The sequence below is a fragment of the Procambarus clarkii genome, chromosome 5 (genome assembly GCF_040958095.1).
Source record: "Procambarus clarkii isolate CNS0578487 chromosome 5, FALCON_Pclarkii_2.0, whole genome shotgun sequence".
Taxonomy (NCBI): Eukaryota; Metazoa; Arthropoda; class Malacostraca; order Decapoda; family Cambaridae; genus Procambarus; species Procambarus clarkii.
In genome coordinates this window covers 4,238,468-4,261,007 of record NC_091154.1, presented here as the reverse complement: position 1 = coordinate 4,261,007, position 22,540 = coordinate 4,238,468, and the positions used below count along the sequence as shown (strand labels likewise).

The 22,540-nt window shown below is 46.0% G+C and overlaps 1 protein-coding gene across 1 annotated transcript in view; it reads left to right on the top strand.

Annotated features, from left to right (window-relative positions):
- Positions 1-2,829: 2,829 nt before the first annotated feature.
- LOC123765074 (mucin-3A) overlaps positions 2,830-22,540 on the top strand; it is a 40,290-nt gene continuing 20,579 nt past the window's right edge. Inside the window, exons 1-12 of the mRNA XM_069338588.1 lie at positions 2,830-2,926; positions 5,108-5,243; positions 10,226-10,382; positions 10,855-10,982; positions 13,986-14,140; positions 14,620-14,762; positions 15,565-15,684; positions 15,776-15,959; positions 16,298-16,399; positions 16,519-16,656; positions 18,120-18,230; positions 18,961-19,134. Coding sequence (XP_069194689.1) covers positions 5,120-5,243; positions 10,226-10,382; positions 10,855-10,982; positions 13,986-14,140; positions 14,620-14,762; positions 15,565-15,684; positions 15,776-15,959; positions 16,298-16,399; positions 16,519-16,656; positions 18,120-18,230; positions 18,961-19,134 — 1,536 coding nt within the window. The 5' untranslated portion in view covers positions 2,830-2,926; positions 5,108-5,119. The remainder of the gene's footprint in view (positions 2,927-5,107; positions 5,244-10,225; positions 10,383-10,854; positions 10,983-13,985; positions 14,141-14,619; positions 14,763-15,564; positions 15,685-15,775; positions 15,960-16,297; positions 16,400-16,518; positions 16,657-18,119; positions 18,231-18,960; positions 19,135-22,540) is intronic.

Sequence of the window (22,540 nt, the reverse complement as noted above, 5' to 3'; positions counted from 1 at the left end):
AGGTCTTAATAACCCTCCAGAGGTTGATAGGCCTTAATAACCCTCCAGAGGTTGATAGGTCTTAATAACCCTCCAGAAGTTGATAGGCCTTAATAACCCTCCAGAGGTTGATAGGCCTTAATAACCCTCCAGAGGTTGATAGGCCTTAATAACCCTCTAGAGGTTGATAGGCCTTAATAACCCTCCAGAGGTTGATGGGCCTTAATAACCCTCCAGAGGTTGATGGGCCTTAATAACCCTCCAGAGGTTGATGGGCCTTAATAACCCTCCAGAGGTTGATAGGCCTTAATAACCCTCCAGAGGTTGATAGGTCTTAATAACCCTCCAGAGGTTGATAGGCCTTAATAACCCTCCAGAGGTTGATAGGCCTTAATAACCCTCCAGAGGTTGATAGGTCTTAATAACCCTCCAGAGGTTGATAGGCTCCCTGCATACTGTCGTTACGGTGTGTCCAGCTCCGTATTCCCATGTACCATTCTGATCCAGGTTGGAGTAACAGAACTCGGTGTACCTCACACAAATGGTTCTATTTTGGTATTATTGACCCGTAGTTATATATATATATATATATATATATATATATATATATATATATATATATATATATATATATATGGCCTCGCGTATCTGTGAGTGGGTTCCTGGGCGGTTAATCATCATCAATCACTGTGAGTGGGTGTTTGATGGTGAGGGATTGTGTAGTGTCCTAGTCTGTGTTCACTCCTTGTCTCGTCCGTGGTGTTCAGTCGTGCTGCACATATGGTGCCTCCTCTCATCACTCCCTGTGTCTGCGACAGGCACACGTCTTGATCCGCAGGAGCTCCGTATTGCAGTCGCTCTCCGCCTTGCTGCCCCTATCCACACTGTTCATAGGTGTATTTGAGGCACGGCAGAGGCAGACGAATATGGACTGCAAGCCTGCGCTGTGGAATATCTGGTGGTCGGCACTCTAGACACGACGAAGTCAATGACATCATTAAAAGGAGCCTTGCCTCTGCTCAGTGTCCAGCGGAGAGAGAGCCCTGCAATCTATTGAACCGTAACTGCTATCTTTGCCGGCCGACTGGACGGAATGACCAGACAAGGAAATAGATCATCGGTACAACTTCGTTCTAATAGTTCTAATTCTTCTAATTCTAGTTCTAATTCAACTTCTATATGTAATAGGATCTGAGACCCTAGATCCATGGGAAGAGAGCGCAAGAAGGTTTCTTAAGGACGTTGGTTCTAGGCTCATTGACACTATACCAGAGACCCCTAGAGCAGCAGGTTTTCTCTTTCAGCGTCTCACAGTAGCAATCCAGAGGGGACATGCCTGCTGCGTCCTCGGTTTCTATCCGGCGTCGAAGGAGTACGAAGAAATCTACAACTTTCCCTTATTTCCTCTTAATGTTCTCTTTTTGTAAACAATCAGATATGTAAATGTGTAACCTTGTGTGTATATATATATATATATATATATATATATATATATATATATATATATATATATATATATATATATATATATATATATATGTTGCAACCCGTTCTCGCAAATTTAATAAGTCAATATTGACTTGTTAAATATGTGCATAGGTGACATACTTAACATAATAGATACCCTTAAAAAGATTCATAGAAAACACCGACCTTACCTAACCTACTTAGTATGTTAAGATAAGCATCTTATTGCTTCGTAATTACAATTATTACCTAACCTATAATAGGTATAGGTTAAGTAATAATTGTAATTACGAAGCAATAAGATGCTTAAGATACTAACAAGGTTAGGTAAGGTCGGTGTTTTCTATGAATCTTTTTTAAGGGTATCTATTATGTTAAGTATGTCACCTATGCACATATTTAATAAGTCAATATTGACTTATTAAATTTGCGAGAACGGGTTGCTATATATATATATATAGTGCTGTTGAAGAAACTGTTGCATGTTTGGCTACTATTTGTCATGTGCGAGAAGTAATGTACCTATAAATAAAACTATTGGATGCGGTGATCGAGATGCCTGTTGTGGTGTTGGGCAGGTATATGGACTTTTGTATCATATATACACTCTCTCTCCCTCACTCTATGGAAAACAGAACCACAGTTTCGGACTTCAGTGGAGTCGCTATAGGAACTAATTTTTTTTAGTCGAGGCAATTGGAGCGACCCCGGACACACCTATGACAGTCCCCTACCACCAGCGTGTCATTCTGAAGAGCTGGGTAAGGTTATATCCATGCTTTATACTATTGGTCTTGATTACCCGAGGACTGAATTGGCTAGTTCAGGTACGCTAGGCTGTTGCACGTTGTTAAGGGAGGCTGAGATACTTCAGGTTGAGGCAGGTTAGGCTAGGGTAGGGAAGGTGACACTAGGGTAGGGTAGGTTAGGCTAGGGTAGGGTAGGTTAGGCTAGGGTAGGGTAGGTTAGGCTAGGGTAGGGTAGGTTAGGCTAGGGTAGGGTAGGTTAGGCTAGGGTAGGGTAGGTTAGGCTAGGGTAGGGTAGGTTAGGCTAGGGTAGGGTAGGTTAGGCTAGGGTAGGGTAGGTTAGGCTAGGGTAGGTTAGGTTAGGCTAGGGTAGGGTAGGTTAGGCTAGGGTAGGGTAGGGTAGGTTGCTCTCGTTGACTCACCGTTCAAGCCGTTAATTAACGGTTAAATCAACGTCAGTCCTGGACGCTGCGCGCGCAGGGTCCAAAACAGTTGAGCAACGGTTCATCGCGTCCGGCCTGACGTCACTACATGCATTGTGACGTCACTGCATAGAGTGACGTCACCGCACGTAGTGTGACGTCACTGCGTGTTCCGCCAGTGGCGGCAGGTGACTGGTCCGGGAGTCAGTATCGGCCCAGACAGCGTTGAGGGAGGACGCAGACGGTCCAGGCCTTCAATTTCTCACAACATTATTTCCGCTGACAAGTTGACCTCATAGTTCCCGCACATAGGTAAGGTTACAGGGCAGAATCAGGATCCGTCAAGTCTTTACGAAACCTGTACATCTTCCCTTAATCATTGCGGCTGTGTTTGCATTTATTAAGCAGTTTACAAGTTTGGAAACGTTACAACCGGAGGTTAATATAACCCTCCAGAGGTTGTTAGGCCTTAATAACCCTCCAGAGGTTGATAGGTCTTAATAACCCTCCAGAGGTTGTTAGGCCTTAATAACCCTCCAGAGGTTGATAGGTCTTAATAACCCTCCAGAGGTTGTTAGGCCTTAATAACCCTCCAGAGGTTGATAGGTCTTAATAACCCTCCAGAGGTTGATAGGCCTTAATAACCCTCCAGAGGTTGATAGGTCTTAATAACCCTCCAGAGGTTGATAGGTCTTAATAACCCTCCAGAGGTTGATAGGCCTTAATAACCCCCCAGAGGTTGATAGGTCTTAATAACCCTCCAGAGGTTGATAGGCCTTAATAACCCTCCAGAGGTTGATAGGTCTTAATAACCCTCCAGAGGTTTATAGGTCTTAATAACCCTCCAGAGGTTGATAGGTCTTAATAACCCTCCAGAGGTTGATAGGTCTTAATAACCCTCCAGAGGTTGATAGGTCTTAATAACCCTCCAGAGGTTGATAGGTCTTAATAACCCTCCAGAGGTTGATAGGCCTTAATAACCCTCCAGAGGTTGATAGGCCTTAATAACCCCCCAGAGGTTGATAGGCCTTAATAACCCTCCAGAGGTTGATAGCTTTAACCCTCCAGAGGTTGATAGCTTAATAACCCTCCAGAGGTTGATAGGCCTTAATAACCCCCCAGAGGTTGATAGGTCTTAATAACCTATTATGTAATCCTTATGTAATCAATTCCAATCAAAACATACCATTTTAATTACGTTAATGATAATTAGCGATGACAATTGTTTAAGTTAATTAACTCATCTGGACAGTCAATAAATCAAGGTACTTTACTATAATTGCAATCATCAACAGTCAAACAATCCAACAAGGCTTAACTACATTAATTGCTTATAACAACATCATTAAACAATCAGTGAGTAATCACCCCAATTACTGTCAGCTAATTAAACACGCGGTGATTGACGCTAATTGCTTCTCACGTAGACAACCTGAGAAAGATTAACTATGCATCACATTACGTTAATTACTAACACAAATTACGTCTCACTGGTTCTTTAATTAATCACAAACTAGTACAATACCGCGTCACGTAGACCAACAAACTCAGTAGTCAATCACAGCTCTAAACTCTAGTGTTAAATGACCTCAACACAGCACTGTTACACTAATTAATGACTACAATTACCACACAGAGACTTGCAATCACGGGTAATTAACTGGGTAATCACCCAGTTTACAATCTGTTTTCTCCTAGAACGAGAAAGAAAAGGGTACCATACACGGACATGATTATACACAATGATGGTATATATTAAACTACACAATTACAATACATATAGTTATTATAAATCACGCTAATAATATGTAAATGTGTAGAAAGTGTAATATTACACTCAGGCCAACTACAGTAATCATAGACTTACTGTAAGTGTCGTACTTACCTGCTGCCTCACCTGGCTAACTGTCCCGTGGCTGGCTGACGAGGCAGTAAGGTTGACTTGTCTTCAGCACAAGGAATATCCACTTCTGATCAAGATACAGTAATTAGTTACGGAACACTCACTGTGATAACCGGTTTACATTTACCCAATCTCTCTCACACTCTGTGTAACTGCTGGCGTGGGGGGGGGGGCAGTCACTGGCTCACACAGGATAGCGTATCGGTCACAGGAAACTATATACTGTATCTTAAATTCCTCCTAACAGTTTCTTGAGCGATATGTTGACGGATCGTTAAAGGTTAACATGGACTAGTAACAACAGTCCAGTTGCTCTGCGGATGAACACGTGTGGCGTTACTCTTCTCATATCACTATCTTAGTTAATATATATATGCGGGTCGTTGTGGTAACGGGTTCTGTCACAGGGAGTCGTTAGGACGGGATCGACATATACTGGTCTTAACTCGCGTTCAGACAGGATTTTCCGTAACTTTGGCCGAGGTTACGGGCCTTAATAACTCTCCAGAGGTTAATATTGGTCCTGAACTCTTAATATTGCCCAAACAGCGCCGTTCTGATAGACTGACCTCGTACTCTCTCTCTTACAGACTGTGGCGGCGATGAGAGTGGTGGTGGTGGTGTGGAGGTGTGGTGGTGCACCACATCTGTGGCTGGTCTTAGTGGCTGGGTTAGCCGTCATCTCCTCTGCTCAGAACCTGCCTCCTCTCCCAACCGGTTGTGTCGGTAAGGAAAGCTTAGATTGCCTTGTTATGATGGTTTGTGGTCTGCAACTGGCAACCATTCGAACTCTCCGCCGCTGATCATCTTGACAAGAATCAATGAAACGCACCTCTTGGCTCCCAGGCTATAGTAAAGGGAACCTTTGTACAGTTAATTTCCTAAATTTCTTCTGAAGTGAAAAAAAACATAAAGATTGATACAGGTGTTTCGTGCTTCAGGTATTGATCTCACTTTCTCTCATATTTAGTAACTAGCAGTACCCGGCCACGCGTTGCTGTGGCTCACCAATGTGCGTTGCTGAACCACAGCAACCTTCCCTCTCCCCCAGTCCTTCCTACCATTCCCGGAAAGTGGATTTGGAGATCCTATTGGACGACATATTCGACCTCGAGATGCAAAAGGTTACCACTAAAGACACCTTGCAAGCAGAACTTATTGCAGAAGGAGGAAAGATTCGCGGCAACTACAGGAGCATCATACTGTCCCCCGAGCTCGAAGCGGCAGCTAAGAGCCTTCGTGAGAACAAGGAGATGGAGAGGTGGAGAAGTGACATGACGATGGAGGTCGTCAGGAAAGGTGACAAGTCGCCAATATATGTCATTCTCAAAAAAGACGAATATCTGGCGAAAATGAACCTCATACTCTCTGACCAAACTAAATTCCAAAGGGTAACGAAATACACTACATCCGAATTGAAAACAAAGGTAAACAGATTGATCAAAACTGTGAATGCCAAGAAATCCGGACTCCACCTGCCAAAGGTTATTGGGGAATACAAACCTGGGTATGCAAATGGAAATATCAAGACCCGCTAGCTTGAAAACCCACTTCGGCTAATCATCAGCCAGATACCCACACCCACGTACAGACTGGCGAAGCGACTCAACGGCTTGCTGACTCCTTATGTACCTTGTGGTTTCAGCCTGAAGTCTCCAAAGGGATTTGTTGACTTACTGCGGGGAACACGGGCCACAGGGATAAGAGCCTCGTTGGACGTAGAATCAGTTTATCAGCGTACCTGTGAATGAAACAATTTGGATGATAGCGGACAGATTGATTTTTGATTGTTGCCGCCGAAGGCGGCTAGTTTATTGTGCATCCCATACTCATCCTGTGAGCGGTCAGAGTGTATCGTGATCCGGCCTGTACTCCTCTTGACATACCAGAAAACATTCTAAGGAAACTACTCCAAGCTTGTACTAAAGAGGCACCCTTCTTGAGCCCGGATGGGCACATGTATAAGCAAGTAGATGGGGTTGCCATGGGTTCTCCCCTAGGTGTCCTGTTCGCGAACTTCTACATGGGTACCATCGAGCAGAAGGTCTTAGTCGACATGAACTTGAGACCCGCCATATACTGCAGGTATGTTGACGACATTTTTACACAGGTACCTAATGTCAGACATCTGCAGGAGCTGAAGGAGGCATTTGAGCGGAATTCTGTGTTGAGTTGAGTTTCACTTACTAGATGGAGAAGGATGGGAAGCTGCCCATTCTAGATGTAACAGTCATGGAAAGGAGCGGAGGCTTCCATACTGCAGTCTACACTAAGGAAACAAACATAGGAATGTGCCTCAGTGCCAATAGTGACTGCCCAGACAGGTACAAGAGGAGTGTTGTTAACGCTTATGTCGACCGTGCTCTCAGCCACAGCTCAGGATGGAAGCAAGTTGATGAATAACTCTGTAGGGTAAGGCAGGTCCTAGTGTGGGACTTATGGCCTTACCCTGGGAGGGTTGTTAAAGCCTATCTACCTCTGGATGGTTATTAAGACCTATCAACCTCTGAAGGGTTATTAAGGCCTATCAACCTCTGGAGGGTTATTAAGGCCTATCAACCTCTGGAGGGTTATTAAGGCCTATCAACCTCTGGAGGGTTATTAAGGCCTATCAACCTCTGGGGGGTTATTAAGGCCTATCAACCTCTGGAGGGTTATTAAGGCCTATCAACCTCTGGGGGGTTATTAAGGCCTATCAACCTCTGGATGGTTATTAAGACCTATTAACCTCTGAAGGGTTATTAAGGCCTATCAACCTCTGGAGGGTTATTAAGGCCTATCAACCTCTGGATGGTTATTAAGACCTATCAACCTCTGGAGGGTTATTAAGGCCTATCAACCTCTGGAGGGTTATTAAGGCCTATCAACCTCTGGAAGGTTATTAAGACCTATCAACCTCTGGAGGGTTATTAAGACCTATCAACCTCTGGAGGGTTATTAAGGCCTATCAACCTCTGGAAGGTTATTAAGGCCTAAAAACCCCTGGAGGGTTATTAAGGCCTATCAACCTCTGGAGGGTTATTAAGGCCTATCAACCTCTGGAGGGTCATTAAGGCCTATCAACCTCTGGAGGGTTATTAAGACCTATCAACCTCTGGAGGGTTATTAAGGCCTATCAACCTCTGGAGGGTTATTAAGACCTATCAACCTCTGGAGGGTTATTAAGGCCTATCAACCTCTGGAGGGTTATTAAGGCCTATCAACCTCTGGAGGGTCATTAAGGCCTATCAACCTCTGGAGGGTCATTAAGGCCTATCAACCTCTGGAGGGTTATTAAGGCCTATCAACCTCTGGAGGGTTATTAAGACCTATCAACTTGAGTCATGTGGGAAGTTGAATGCAACTTACGCAACATTGAGCCGTAATCCTTCACCCTGAGCGTGGGGTGAGGGGGTCACCGCCAAGAGGTCCCACGTTCCATTCTCACAGCAGGACTTGTCATATTTCGCTGTTTCACAGTATTGACTCTTCACATATTGCTTCTACCCCGCCTAGAAGTCAATAAAACCCCCCGATAAAGACAACTATTGTGGTCTGCTTCATGCAGGGAGCTCGTTTAATGGACTAATAATACTTTAAATCATCAATATCCGTCATTAGGGCTCAACATTGATGAATATATATGAGTATTTTCAGCAAAAAACCATTGAAACTAATCTCGTTAATCCCAGCCAATCACGTCGCCAATTGAGCACACAAAAGAGACGTGATTGGCTAAGCATTGACCTCGCTACAATGACATTCGTCGCTGCGAGGGCGACAAGTCTAGCCAATCACGCAGATAATTTAGTTTGTTGAATGGCGGTGATTGGTCGTAATTTTAGGGCGGGTTTGGTTCCTTTCAGGCCAGAAGTCAGAGGGGGAACTGTGTCAGGCCTGTGACAGTGTGTGTGACAGTGTGTGTGACAGTGTGTGTGACAGTGTGTGTGACCGCGTGTGTGACAGTGTGTGTGACAGTGTGTGACAGTGTGTGTGACAGTGTGTGTGACAGTGTGTGTGACAGTGTGTGTGACAGTGTGTGTGACAGTGTGTGTGACCGCGTGTGTGACAGTGTGTGTGACAGTGTGTGACAGTGTGTGTGACAGTGTGTGACAGTGTGTGTGACAGTGTGTGTGACAGTGTGTGTGACAGTGTGTGACAGTGTGTAACAGTGTGTGTGACAGTGTGTGACAGTGTGTGACAGTGTGTGTGACAGTGTGTGACAGTGTGTGACAGTGTGTGTGACAGTGGTGTGTGACAGTGTGTGTGACAGTGTGTGTGTCAGAGCTGTGAATGCCGAGAATCCGTAAAGACGTCGGTAAAAATAGCTGGATTTTTTGTTATTGATGAAAGTTTACATAAAGTATCCTGGTTACTGAGTTGTGAGTCTCTCTCTCTCTCTCTCTCTCTCTCTCTCTCTCTCTCTCTCTCTCTCTCTCTCTCTCTCTCTCTCTCTCTCTCTCTCTCTCTCTCTCTCTCTCTCTCTCGCACATGCGCGCGCGCCTCCACGTGTTGCTCCTGTCGTTAATAATAATACATTTTTATTCAGGAAAAGTACATACATAGTTGATTTACACTCATAATGTTGAATGTATAGATAGAGGTAGTACACACAATACCTAAAGTCACTAATACTCACAGCGTTTCGAGCAAAGGAAAGTTCCTTCCCTGGGGACTTAAGTGGTGTTGCTTCTGTTGCTCCGTTAACAGGAGCAGCAACATCAGCCAACGGAACACTAATGGTGCAGTGATTTGCACCGATTCAAAAGCAGCACTGCAAAGCCTAAGTCAAAATCAGGCAGAAAATCTTGCAATAGTCGCTGGAATCAAGAGAGCTGTGAGAGTACTTACCAATCAGGGAAGAGTCATCAAGTTTCTGTGGATCCCCTCCCATGTTGGAGATCCCCTCCCATGTTGGGGATCCCCTTCCATGTTGGGGATCTCCTCCCATGTTGGAATATGTGGGAATGAACGAGCAGATGAGCTGGCTGCTGAAGGCGCTGAAGGAGACAATATTGAATACTTCATACCCAAGACTCTACTACAAATTAGAGGTATTGTCAGGCAACATCACCGTGACAAGGTAACTGAGGAAAGGAGGATAGACGCACAAACCAGTGAATCTGTACGATGGTACAACATGGTTGCTGCTGGCGATCCCAATCATTATGGCCGAAGAGGAGGACGACGAGGGAGAGAATCAGTAATAGCGAGAATCCGTCTTGGATACAAATATCCTTGGAGATTTGGAATGGAAACAACAGTTGATCAGCGAAGTTGCAGAATCTGTGGTGAGAGTGATGGACACCGCCTTGACCACTATCTACGTGAATGTGAACACCTGAGAGACATTAGGAATATGTGTAGAATAATAAACCCCACATTGTTTGAGTTAGGAAAACACTATTTGTCAAATATTGATACTGTTCTTAAAAGATTTCCCCATTTTGCACCCGCAAGATAACGTAAGCTTTTAAGGGTTGATAAATGTTAATCTTCTTGTTTGAGGAGCTGTTCACTTGAGACAGTTAAGCAAGTCCCAGCTGTGTCTGGGTACAAGTAACAGGATGAACAACCCAGCGGGTTTTCTTCCTATTGGGAGTGTTGTACATTCTGCTATGGCGGTGTGTTCATTCACAAGATGAGTGGCGCTGCCCAATAAACTCGCCCCTCGGGGCAAAATTTAAAAAAATTTAAATCAGCCCCCCCCCCCCTCCCCATCGTTGCAGACGAAGGCGCAACAGCGAGCCTGGGGTCGGAGACGTCGTCCCTCGCCTGGTGTCGTCTCTCTCAGCGACAATGTCTGGAGTTCTGTCGCGGCAACAACTTCACTATGTACGCCCTTCAGCCCAACTGTACTTGTTCCAGTGGCACTACCGGTACAAGGTAAGAGGGTATGGGGTAGTTATAGGGATAGTTGACATGTGGAATCCTCATATCTGGGATAGTTGACATGTGGAATCCTCATATCTGGGATAGTTGACATGTGGAATCCTCATATCTTGGATAATTGACATGTGGAATCCTCATATCTGGGATAGTTGACATGTGGAATCCTCATATCTGGGATAGTTGACATGTGGAATCCTCATATCTGGGATAGGGATTAGTCGAAAATGTAATCTATATGAATCCCTATACATATGAGTTTAATAGACATAAATAATTAAAATCTCCACCAAATTCATTGGACATGATACACCAAAATCCTTCAATATATGCAAACAACAATAAAATCTATATGAAAAATAAAAATCTCCCCCCCTCCCCCCTCCAAAAAATATATATTATCAAAATTTTGATGTAAACACAAAATAGTATTGCGATGTTTTAATGGGAGTGAGTGTGTGGGTTTCAGTGTGGCCGGCCAGCCGTACGCCTCGTCCTGCTCTGACCTCTACTACAACCACAATGTCTTCGTGTCTGGTAACTATCTCATCCAGCTCCCAGATGGCGCTATCCTCCCCGTCTACTGCGACATGGAAGGTGGGTATCACGGTAGCTTAGGATAGGTTAGGTTAGGATATGTTAGGTTAGGTTAGGTTAGGTTATGTAAAATTAGGATATCTTAAGTTAGGAGAGGTCAGGATAGATTATGTTAAATTAGGTTAGGTCAGGTTAGGTTAAGTTAGGATAGGATAGGTTAGGTTAGGATAGGTTAGGTTAGGATATGTTAGGTTAGGTTAGGATATGTTAGGTTAGGTTATGTAAGGGTAGGTTAAATTAGGTTAGGATATGTCAGGTTAGGTTATGTAAGATTAGGATATCTTAAGTTAGGAGAGGTCAGGATAGATTATGTTAAATTAGGTTAGGTCAGGTTAGGATAGGTTAGGTTATTATCCCCTAACTCCGCTTGCCACTTCGGGGGGGGGGGGGGTATAGGGTGTTTATGTAGCTTCAGGGCACCAATCCCCCCAGCCACAGGGGCCCCAAACCCCCCAGCCACAGGGGCACCAAACCCCCCAGCCACAGGGGCACCAAACCCCCCAGCCACATGGGCACCAAACCCCCCAGCCACAGGGGCACCAAACCCCCCAGCCACAGGGGCACCAAACCCCCCAGCCACAGGGGCCCCAAACCCCCCAGCCACAGGGGCACCAAACCCCCCAGCCACAGGGGCACCAAACCCCCCAGCCACATGGGCACCAAACCCCCCAGCCACAGGGGCCCCAAACCCCCCAGCCACAGGGGCACCAAACCCCCCAGCCACAGGGGCACCAAACCCCCCAGCCACATGGGCACCAAACCCCCCAGCCACAGGGGCACCAAACCCCCCAGCCACAGGGGCACCAAACCCCCCAGCCACAGGGGCACCAATCCCCCCAGCCACAGGGGCACAAAACCCCCCAGCCACAGGGGCACCAAACCCCCCAGCCACATGGGCACCAAACCCCCCAGCCACATGGGCACCAAACCCCCCAGCCACAGGGGCACCAAACCCCCCAGCCACAGGGGCACCAAACCCCCCAGCCACAGGGGCACCAATCCCCCCAGCCACATGGGCACCAAACCCCCCAGCCACAGGGGCACCAAACCCCCCAGCCACATGGGCACCAAACCCCCCAGCCACAGGGGCACCAAACCCCCCAGCCACAGGGGCACCAATCCCCCAGCCACAGGGGCACCAATCCCCCCAGCCACAGGGGCACCAAACCCCCCAGCCACAGGGGCACCAAACCCCCCAGCCACAGGGGCACCAATCCCCCCAGCCACAGGGGCACCAATCCCCCCAGCCACAGGGCATGGCGAGAAGGCATCCCTAAGCGTACCTAATTCCCTATCAAACACACACTAAAATACACATTAATGGCAGATCTCATCACAACCCACAAGAGTTAAGATGATAATAACACTAACTCAATAATAACATCATAATAACATACACAAAATGGAAAATTCTTTTATATTTTCTTTCTCTTATATGGGACACGGCACTCAAAGGGAGAGGTGGACAGTATATCATTCAAAATGACTAAAGCTGAAGGCAAAACAACAAGCTGCCTAAGTGGCAGGGTTGGTGGCTTGACAGCAACATACATGGAAAAAGAACTATTCATAGTGGAAGCTCCTAACAAGACCCCGGAGCGGGAGGGTTGTCATGTATGCGCCCGGGGGTCCCTCCGGCCGCCGCCTTACCCACTCGTGGGCTCCGGCCAGGTCATCCACCCTCTTGTGAGACACCATTAGGAGAAGTGGTACTCCAGATGACGAGTCTGCTTAGATAGTTGGCTGCCAGCTATCTTGACTGCGGTTCACCTAAGCGAGACTATATTGACCCTTATGCACCCTGTGCACGGTGATCCTGGGACTAAGGTGGTCTGCCCCTTGATGTGGTCTTGGACCATATTCTGTAGATGGAATATGTCCAGGTCAGGGCCTTCACAGAGCAAATCTCAAGGTCGCTCTTGGTGAGTCCCATATCCTGTAGACCATACGCACTCTCCTTGCACCATTCTCCTCTCCAATTAAGGGTTATTGAAGAGGTGGATGCTATGTGCTTCCCGGTATATTCCCTGACCTTTTGAAGGATCTTTGAGGTGCCGTACTTGTCGCACTTGCTCTGATGTGGACGGGAGAGTGGGAAGTTATCAGCAGAGACCTGGGTGTCTAGTATGAAGGCCTCGTCACCTTTGCAAGCTATGATGTCAGGCTTACAGAAGGTCCCTCCATCCGGTATACGGACTTCACGTTCCACCTCAAAACCTCTTTGCCGCAGGCGGCCAGCTACGAACCGAGTAATATCGTCATGACGTTTCACCTGAGCCCCGTGTGTCTTGTGGCATGCCTGGGATATGTGGCCCAGGGTCCCTGGCTTCTGGCAAGCATCGCAGAGACCAGAAGCCTCGGGTCTACCCCTAGCTGCTCTAGACGGTGTGGCTACAGCGTTGGCCCTAATCTGGATGGCGTGAGCAAAATCTCCTCCACGTAGCAGACGGATACCGGATGTGACCAACTTGTGGCAGGAAGGAACCTCACAAGAGGACGCAAGGCCGGCACCATCAACCATGCTATACAGTTTTGCTTTCCACCTTCTAGAGCGCTCAGTCGTTCTGTTAGAAGGGGTTCCGGCGGCCGTGGTCGGGTCTACCCATCAATGAATTCTCGCTTGGAATGTGGGTAGGAGAGCCGCTGCCACTACCACTGGATTCTCCGACTCTACTAACGCCCCGAGCTGCTTGTTCTTCTGTAGGCAGATTGATGAAGCAAAGTCGAGTATTCTTAGTCCACCGTCCTTCACATCGGCATGAAAAAAAGGCATTGGGAATATCGTGAGGCAGTCGCAGCCAGCCAAGAATGGCACGCCGCAGCCGCCTGTCAAGCCTCGCCAACTCCGTTTTAAACATGCGTCCGAGAACAAGCCAGGGGTACATCTAGAGGATTAGTTGGTGTTTTAGTAGGTATAGCCTCTGTTGGGGTTTGAGGGGAGTTAAGTTAGGTTAGATTATTTCAGCACTAACACTCTCCCCACTCCCGTTGGTCTGTCCACAGGTCGTGAGATCTGCAATGGTAGTCTGGTCCACGGGGCGTCGGGACACGCCGTCCTGGCCAACGACGGGAGCGGCGCCGCCTCCAACGACGTCTTCAACAACCTATCACCCTACGCCACACCCGCCACGCCATATGTGTCCAGCATGGCGGTGCAGGTGTGATTCCCGGCACTCTGTTCGCTTGTGGTTTCTGTGGCTCCAGTTCGAGGTTATTATTCTTTTGTACGACTTCATAGCCCTTTAGAGGTCGTAAACTGTTTAGTAAATACCAACTGAGCCCCCATGGTGGAGATAAGAGGTCCTCGAATAGACCAATAGGAGCTGCCTCGTATGGACCAATAGGAGCTGCCTCGTATGGTCCAATAGGAGCTTCTTTAGTTTTGTTTATTATTTGCAGTTTCCTCTCTAAGGGCCATTACCTTTGAACCTCCTTACCTAACAGTGTCTACGGGGGGGGGGGGAGGGAGGCCTAGTTCCTGGGACCCAACCTACGAGCCAAGGTGTACACCATTACCTTAGAGTTTAACTATTCTAAGGTTCAAATTTTTTGTCAAATCTGGTGGAAGGTGTGGATGGATGGAGGTGGCTTCCCCAACTTCCTCTCTCAGAGTATTATTGTGTTATTATTGTGACAGATCAACTTCCGGAGGAAGGTGATTATCCAGGGGATGTACCTGAGTGGCGAGGCTGCCAATTATGTCTCCTCCTTCACCCTCTCCTACCTGTACCAGGATGCTGTCATGACTGGTATGACTGGTAATGATACCTACCTGTACAGGTGAGATGTTACTATCTTCAGCTGCTGCTTGCTGTCTGTCTGTGTCTGTCTCTTCAACTGTAGCTTGCTTGCTGTCTGTCTGTCTCTCTCTCTCTCTCTCTCTCTCTCTCTCTCTCTCTCTCTCTCTCTCTCTCTCTCTCTCTCTCTCTCTCTCTCTCTCTCTCTCTCTCTCTCTCTCTCTCATTAATATATATAAGCTTTTGCATTAATTCTTCCATAAGGCAATATTTTACAAGAATCATTAACCTTAAAGTATGAAATACTTTTTATATTATGTAATAATTCTTGCAACTATCTTCTTTTTTAATTTAGTCAACACTTTTTGCATTATATAATCTTTTTCACACGTATTTCTAAACCAAGTTATATATGTGTGTGTGTGTGTGTGTGTGTGTGTGTGTGTGTGTGTGTGTGTGTGTGTGTGTGTGTGTGTTTACTAGTTGTGTTTTTACGGGGGTTGAGCTTTGCTCTTTCGGCCCGCCTCTCAACTGTCAATCAACTGTTTTACTAACTACTTTTTTTTTTTTTTTCCCACACCACACACACACACACACACACCCCAGGAAGCAGCCCGTGACAGCTGACTAACTCCCAGGTACCTATTTACTGCTAGGTAACAGGGGCATTCAGTGTGAAAGAAACTTTGCCCATTTGTTTCTGCCTCGTGCGGGAATCGAACCCGCGCCACAGAATTACGAATCCTGCGCGCTATCCACCAGGCTACGAGGCCCCTACCCCTGTGTGTGTGTGTGTGTGTGTGTTACTGGGAGTATAGGCCTAATGTGTGTGTTTCTCCCCGCAGTGACACGGCCTATGGCAGTCCTCAAGTTGTTACTGCGATCTTAGGCTCGGCTGTTGTCCTCCGACCCTTCGTAGCCGACTCTGTCACCCTCCATGTTGTCGGAACTGTCGGGCAGCCTCAGTGAGTGTTCCCTTGTATGTGTGTCCCCCGTCGCTCGAGTATAACCTGGTATATGGTTATACTAACCACTATACTCACCTCTACCCCCCAGCCTCAAGTTGGACTTCTACGGGTGCGCCTTCAACGCCACCACCGAGGTGGGTCTGCCCGCGCAGTTCTCGCCGTGGTCCTGCGCGCACTGGCCCACTCCCAACAGTTCTGTGACTGTGAGCAAGACCGCGGCCTCTGTCGCCTCCCTCGCCGCCACTGGCACCCCTTATGCTACTCTCTTTACGGTTCGTATTGTGGGGTTTTCGTATTGTATTGTAAGCCTCGCGTCAGACTAGAAATAAAAATGAATTTTGGAGAATTGATTTTTCAATTACCATCGACAGTTAAAAGAAACATAAGAAATATTGAGAAAATTCGTGTTAGAATTATTAATCTTACTTTTTCGGTCATATTTAACAACATATATATATATATATATATATATATATATATATATATATATATATATATATATATATATATATATATATATATATATATATATATATATATATATATATACACAGAAAGGTTTCTGTACCCAGTACAGAAACTGGTGTAATTAAACCAAGTTTGTTTTCAGATGAACGAGACAGTGTTCTGGGCTCTGCCTGAGAACATTCCCTTGGGATTAACTGGTCCTGGCGTCTCCTGCGCTACTGCTACCTGTCCTCTCCTCACCCTCGTAAGTAGCAGTACGGTGAAGTGGGCTTTGTGTTACCGTGTGCGTGGCAGAATAAGTCTCCCCCCCCCCCGCCCCCCGCCATACTGTGCTTGCCTTAACACTGTTGGTGTTGTTTCCAGTTGGACCAGATTTCAGGGGTGACTATTCAGTGCGGGAACAACGCCGCCTTCGCGTCGAACCTGACTGACGCTTACCAGACCATAAGGACTGGCAAAACTACCAACAACTGCTCCTATGATGCCATTGTTGCCTTTTATGTAAGTTGAGGTGTAGTGTGCTTCTTTCACTCCTTTAAACGGGTGTAAATACACTGATAAAATACTTTAGTCGTGTACAGTGTGCAGGATTAATGTAGACTTTTGATAACACACGCGGGTGGGACACGAACAAGGGGACACAGGTGGACACTGAGTACCCAAATGAGCCACATAGACATTAGGAAGAATTGTTTCAGTGTCAAAGTAGTTAACATATGGAATGCATTAGGCAGTGATGTGGTGGAGGCTGAATCCATACACAGTTTCAAATGTAGATATGATAGAGCCCAATAGGCTCAGGAACCTGTGCACTAGTTGAGAGGCGAGACCAAAGAACCGAAGCTCAATCCCCCTGCAAGCACAACTGAGTGAGTACAACTTCTTCAACACAATATACAACCCACAACCTGTTTACACAAATAATATTTTCCCTCGCGCTCAAACTTCTAACTCACAAAGCCAGCACATTGTGCATATATAGGCACAGATTAGGTTAGGTGTTTAGGTTCTGTTGGCGATCATTTGCATTTGTAGTACGTGGGGTGAAGCATTTACAGCGTTGTGGTTCAAACATAATTCGTCAGTGAAGCACTTGTTCCGGATATGTTCGAACGAAATCAGTTGTGAGTCGTGTGTAAACAGTTTTTCATTCATAAACAGGGGGTTTGGCGGGTGCATGGAATCACTTTTGGATCTTTGTTTGGAGGACGAGCTGTTCGAACAAAATTCGTCAGCGAAGCATTTGTTTCAGTAGTGTTCGTACGTCATCAGTTCCGAGTCGTGTGTAAACCGTTTTTCTTTCATAATCAGTGTGGGGGGTAGGGGGGGGGGTTGGCGGGTGCATGGAATGGACTTTAGCCTTTGTTTATGAGGACGGGCTGTCATTCTTGGGAGAATTGTCTCGAGTCTAACTCGACTCCCTAACTCATTGGCCAAATACGAATCGTGTGCATCACTGACCCTTGGTTTGAGCCTTCATTATTACTCCAGCCCGTTCTCGCATTCAAAGATCCAAGCTCGTTAATCCAGCCGCCAAACCCCCTGTTTATGAATGAAAAGTGGTTTACATACGACTCACAACTGATGACGTCCGAACACTTCCGGAACAAGTGCTTTGCTCACGTCCTCTGTTCGAATTACAATTCTGTAAATGCTTCACCCACGTTCTTCAAATACAAATAATAATTAACACAACCTAAATACCTAACCTAACTATACATATAATTTTTATGTATAATAATATTAATTTATATATATGAGAACAAACCAATTTTTAATACACACTATGTTAAAATCGAGGAATGTATCTGGGGAGAACGGCCGCTGCTTTAACCAGCCTAGTATGAGAACGGGTTGATTACTCTTAGCCAAAATATTTTACCATTATAACATTGCCTTTGATACGTAGGTTCCATATCGGACGCTTTTCTAAACACATTCCGTTTTCTTTGACACCTCAACAGAAGATGAAAACTGTGTTCTATGGTTACCACTTCATGTGTCCCAATGAGAGTCCCGACCTTTACACCATGGCCTATACTTACTACCAGGAGAGTGTATCCATGTGCTTTAACGTAAGTATGACCATTGTGTATGTGTGTGTGTGTATATATATATATATATATATATATATATATATATATATATATATATATATATATATATATATAAACAGTGTTAGACCACGAAATACTACTTGAATCAGGAATTTACTTATGTACTTATGTATTTAATAATATGAAGTCCTTCTGAAGATGTATTATTAAATTCAAAACTACTTAAGGTAGTTCTTGTTTCAATTCTTCCTTTGTATTTGATAATTTTCTATATATAATTAATTTTTGATAGTTCACCTTTGTATATTTACTTGTGGTTGTAATGGAAGTGTCAATGGTTGAGGGAAAGAAGGGCGTACCAGTGCAGAAAGACGGGTCAAGAAGGGAAGGTGAGAGAGTAGAGACATAATAATAATAATAATAATAATAGTAATAATAAAATAATAATATTTTATTTAGGAAACTACATACATAGATGCAGAGTTACAAACATTCTGATTGTTTTATAGACAGAACTAGTACATACAGTACCTAAAGCCACTAGTACGCATAGCGTTTCGGGCATGACCGGATGAAGGAAAGGTGATCCCTTCTAATAATAAATACATAGAAACTTAGAACAGGGATATAGGATGTGAACAGATGAAGACTAACGTGCGAATATCTTGACGTTAGTGAAACTAGTCCACCGTTGCCAGAGCGCCTTACGTTGTAACAATACCAGTTGTACCGTGTTTGTACCTTACAGGCCAGTGGTAAGAATGGTACAGCTGTTGCCGTAGCGTCGACATTCTCCTTCTGTGTACCAGGAGGTCCGGTGGGCGCCACGTTCCTGGCCCCACTCTACAGGAACAGGTTCTTCCAGTGCAATTTGGACTATACTTTCATACTGAGTACTAACTTCAGTGGGACTTATGTGGAGGTAAGTGTGTGTGTGTGTGTGTGTGTGTGTGTGTGTGTGTGTGTGTGTGTGTGTGTGTGTGTGTGTGTGTGTGTGAGTGTGTGTGTGTGTGTGTGAGTGTGTGTGTGTGTGTGTGAGTGTAATTATACATTTACCCCACGCCCCACACGTTAGCCCACCTCACCCCCCTCACCCAATACCACACATGTACCACACTAGAGACCCCGTTAGCTCAGCCCCAACACTCGTCCCTCTCCGCCATAAGGACCAACTCCTCCCTAGACCTCCCCTACACCCCCATTTCAAAAATGGCCAAGTGCTCATCAGCAACCCTTAACAACGGCTCCAACACACACTTCATACCCCCCAGAAATCATCCCCAGAAATATCTACCTCACGAACCAAGGCACAAGCGAGAACTTCTCCGATTTAGTCGCTACAAACCTTCCCTCATCCAGTCAGTACGGGCTCACCATAGCCCGTGCTACTTGGAACTTCTTGTTCCAGGTAGCGAATCTTTAACAACAACAAACATCCAGTCAGTAAACAATGAAAATCACACAGTTCAACGTTAGAGCCAACTACAGTATCAGACACCTAATTGCTAACTTTGTGGAGACCGAAAGACCGGATGTGCTGCTACTGAACAGCACATTCGTGACGAACTCTCACAGAATTAGACACTATGGCTACACAACCTACCAATGCCCTGATGAAGCACACGAAGGTGGTTGCTATTATGGTCAAAAGCACTTATAAACACGACCTCCTCATCACCAACTTTCAGCACAAACACTTCCTAGCAACCCGCGTTCACACTCAACACGGACAGATGATCATTGGCACCACAAACATTCACCCAAACATAGGCCTCCCTCTCCAGGACCTAAACACCCTCTTCAACCACACACATACACCGGTCTTCCTCCTAGCAAACCTAAACGCACAACACCAAACATTCAACCATCACCAACACAACATGCACGGTCAACAACTCCACCAACTCCACCAAAGCAAACACCTCACCTTCCTTGGCCCCGACTTCCATACACGCTACACACACACTGGAACTGGGAGACCAGATCTCATCCTCACCAACAGAGCAGGCACCCACCTCCAACACTACATCACCCCCGGACCCCTCACCGGCTCAGATCACATACCCATATCACTCACACTCTCCACCAACCCCATACTCATCCCAGCCACCCCACAATATGACTATGAAAATGCAGACTGGGAAGCCATCATACAACACCTAACTGCCAGCACACAGCCCTACAACTTCCGAGACAAACCACACACAGACATAGACTCCCAAATCCTCACCATCCAGAACGACATCATACAAGCGGCTGACACAAGCAAAAAATACACACAACCAGATACTCCTTCCCTCCATCAGGACCAAAAGGCTACTCACCTGCTACCACAACAGATTCTCCCGCAACCTTCACAGACACGGTCATACTCAGCGACCACATGCTCAACACCCTCGACCTCGACCTCGACCAAGCCAACCACTGGAAGTCACTCGTATAAAAAGCTGAACTACACAGGAAAACAACTCCACAACAATTCTGGAACTTCATGAAGAGGATCAGGGACAACTCCTCCTCTTCTGTCTATAAATACATCACTCACAACAATCAAAACTTCACTGACCCCTCAGAAGTAGTAGACATATTCAAACAACACTGGCAGGACATCTTCAACCCCCCCACCCCCCTAGCCATCAGCAATACACAACATACAGAGTAGAAACATGGATCCGGCACAACCCTCAGGTCATCACACACTACCCTACCATTGACCTCACGACACTAGACGACTTACAGAGTGACCTCACAGCATCAATATTACCTGTAGAAGTTAAACTCATGCTCAAGAACACCAGACGTAAAGCCCCAGGAGCCTCTGGCATTGGCCAAGCTCTCCTCAAGCAACTTCCAGACTCCAGAGTCCTTGCACTCACAGACGTCTACAACGCCTCACTAGCATCAGGATATTTCCCAAGCCCATTCAAAGAAGCCACAGCAATCCTCATCCCCTAAACCCCAAAAATCCCCGACAGACCCCAACAACTACAGACCGAACAGCCTACTAGAGACACTAGGGGGAAAGTATACGAAAAACTAATAAACCACAAACTTAGACATCACCTAGAACACAAAAACATACTAACAGACAAGCAATTTGGCTTCAGACAACACCGCTTCACACAAGACACACTGAACATACTAATAAACTACCTCACCATTAACAAGCACTAAAGGGTCAAGACGGCGCTCGTGGCAAAGGACGTTGAAAAGGCGTACGGCACGACGGCCTTAGTCACAAACTCTGCACTTTATTTCAACTACCTGACAACATGCACAAGCTACTATGCAGCTTTCTAATAAACAGAAAGATGCAGATTAAGTTCCTCAACAAGCTGTCAGGATTCTTCAACCTAAATGCTGGAGTCTCCCAAGGCTCAGTTCTCTCACTGACCTTATATATACTCTACATAAATGACCTTCCTGACCCAATATACTGGACCTCCATGACCCTCTGTTATGCTGACGACGTAACCCAACTGATCTCAGCTTACTCGATAGACTCCCTCACACGCCAAGCACAGGAAGAAATAGACAAGGTAACCCTCTGGGAACATGACTTGGTTCCCAGTCATGTTCCCTGATTAAAACAAACGCCAACAAGTCCAAAATCACATACTTCTTCTACAACAAACGACGAGACTCAGCCCCACTAAAACTGTACTCACAATCACCTGACCCAGCCCACATCCCGAGAGTAAACACCACAGTACTTGGCCACACACATTAGATCACAACCTCCGCTTACACACACACACACACACACACACACACACACACACACACACACACACACACACACACACACACACACACACACACACACACACACACACAGTATCCAAGAAAGTCATTGCCTCCAAAGCTCTTCCCCCTCAGACACGCCTCCCAAGCCACCAAACTCTACCTTTACAAAACACTCATTCTCCCACTCCTTACATACGCACCCAGCACACTGTCACTCGCTGAACCAATAAATAAAAGGAAACTACAAAGAACCCAGAACAAGGCCCTGAGATGGGTGTTCGATACCCACTGGCAGGACTTCAACTGCATGAGAGGGCGAACATCCCGTCGCTGAACACGGTCTGGGACACTATGGGGAAGAAACAGATCACAAGCATTCTTACCTTACACGACGACACCTTCCTCAGAAACACCTTCAGTAGACCCAGAAATACGCACAACCTCTTTAACCTGATCATCGACCCACCCCTTGCTCCAATTTTCAAATGATACCCGCCTCTTCCTAAACAACTCCTCAAAAAACCTAACCTAACTACCCAGCCTCCTAAACGCTTCTCCCCCCTCTTTGGGAGACGGGGTGA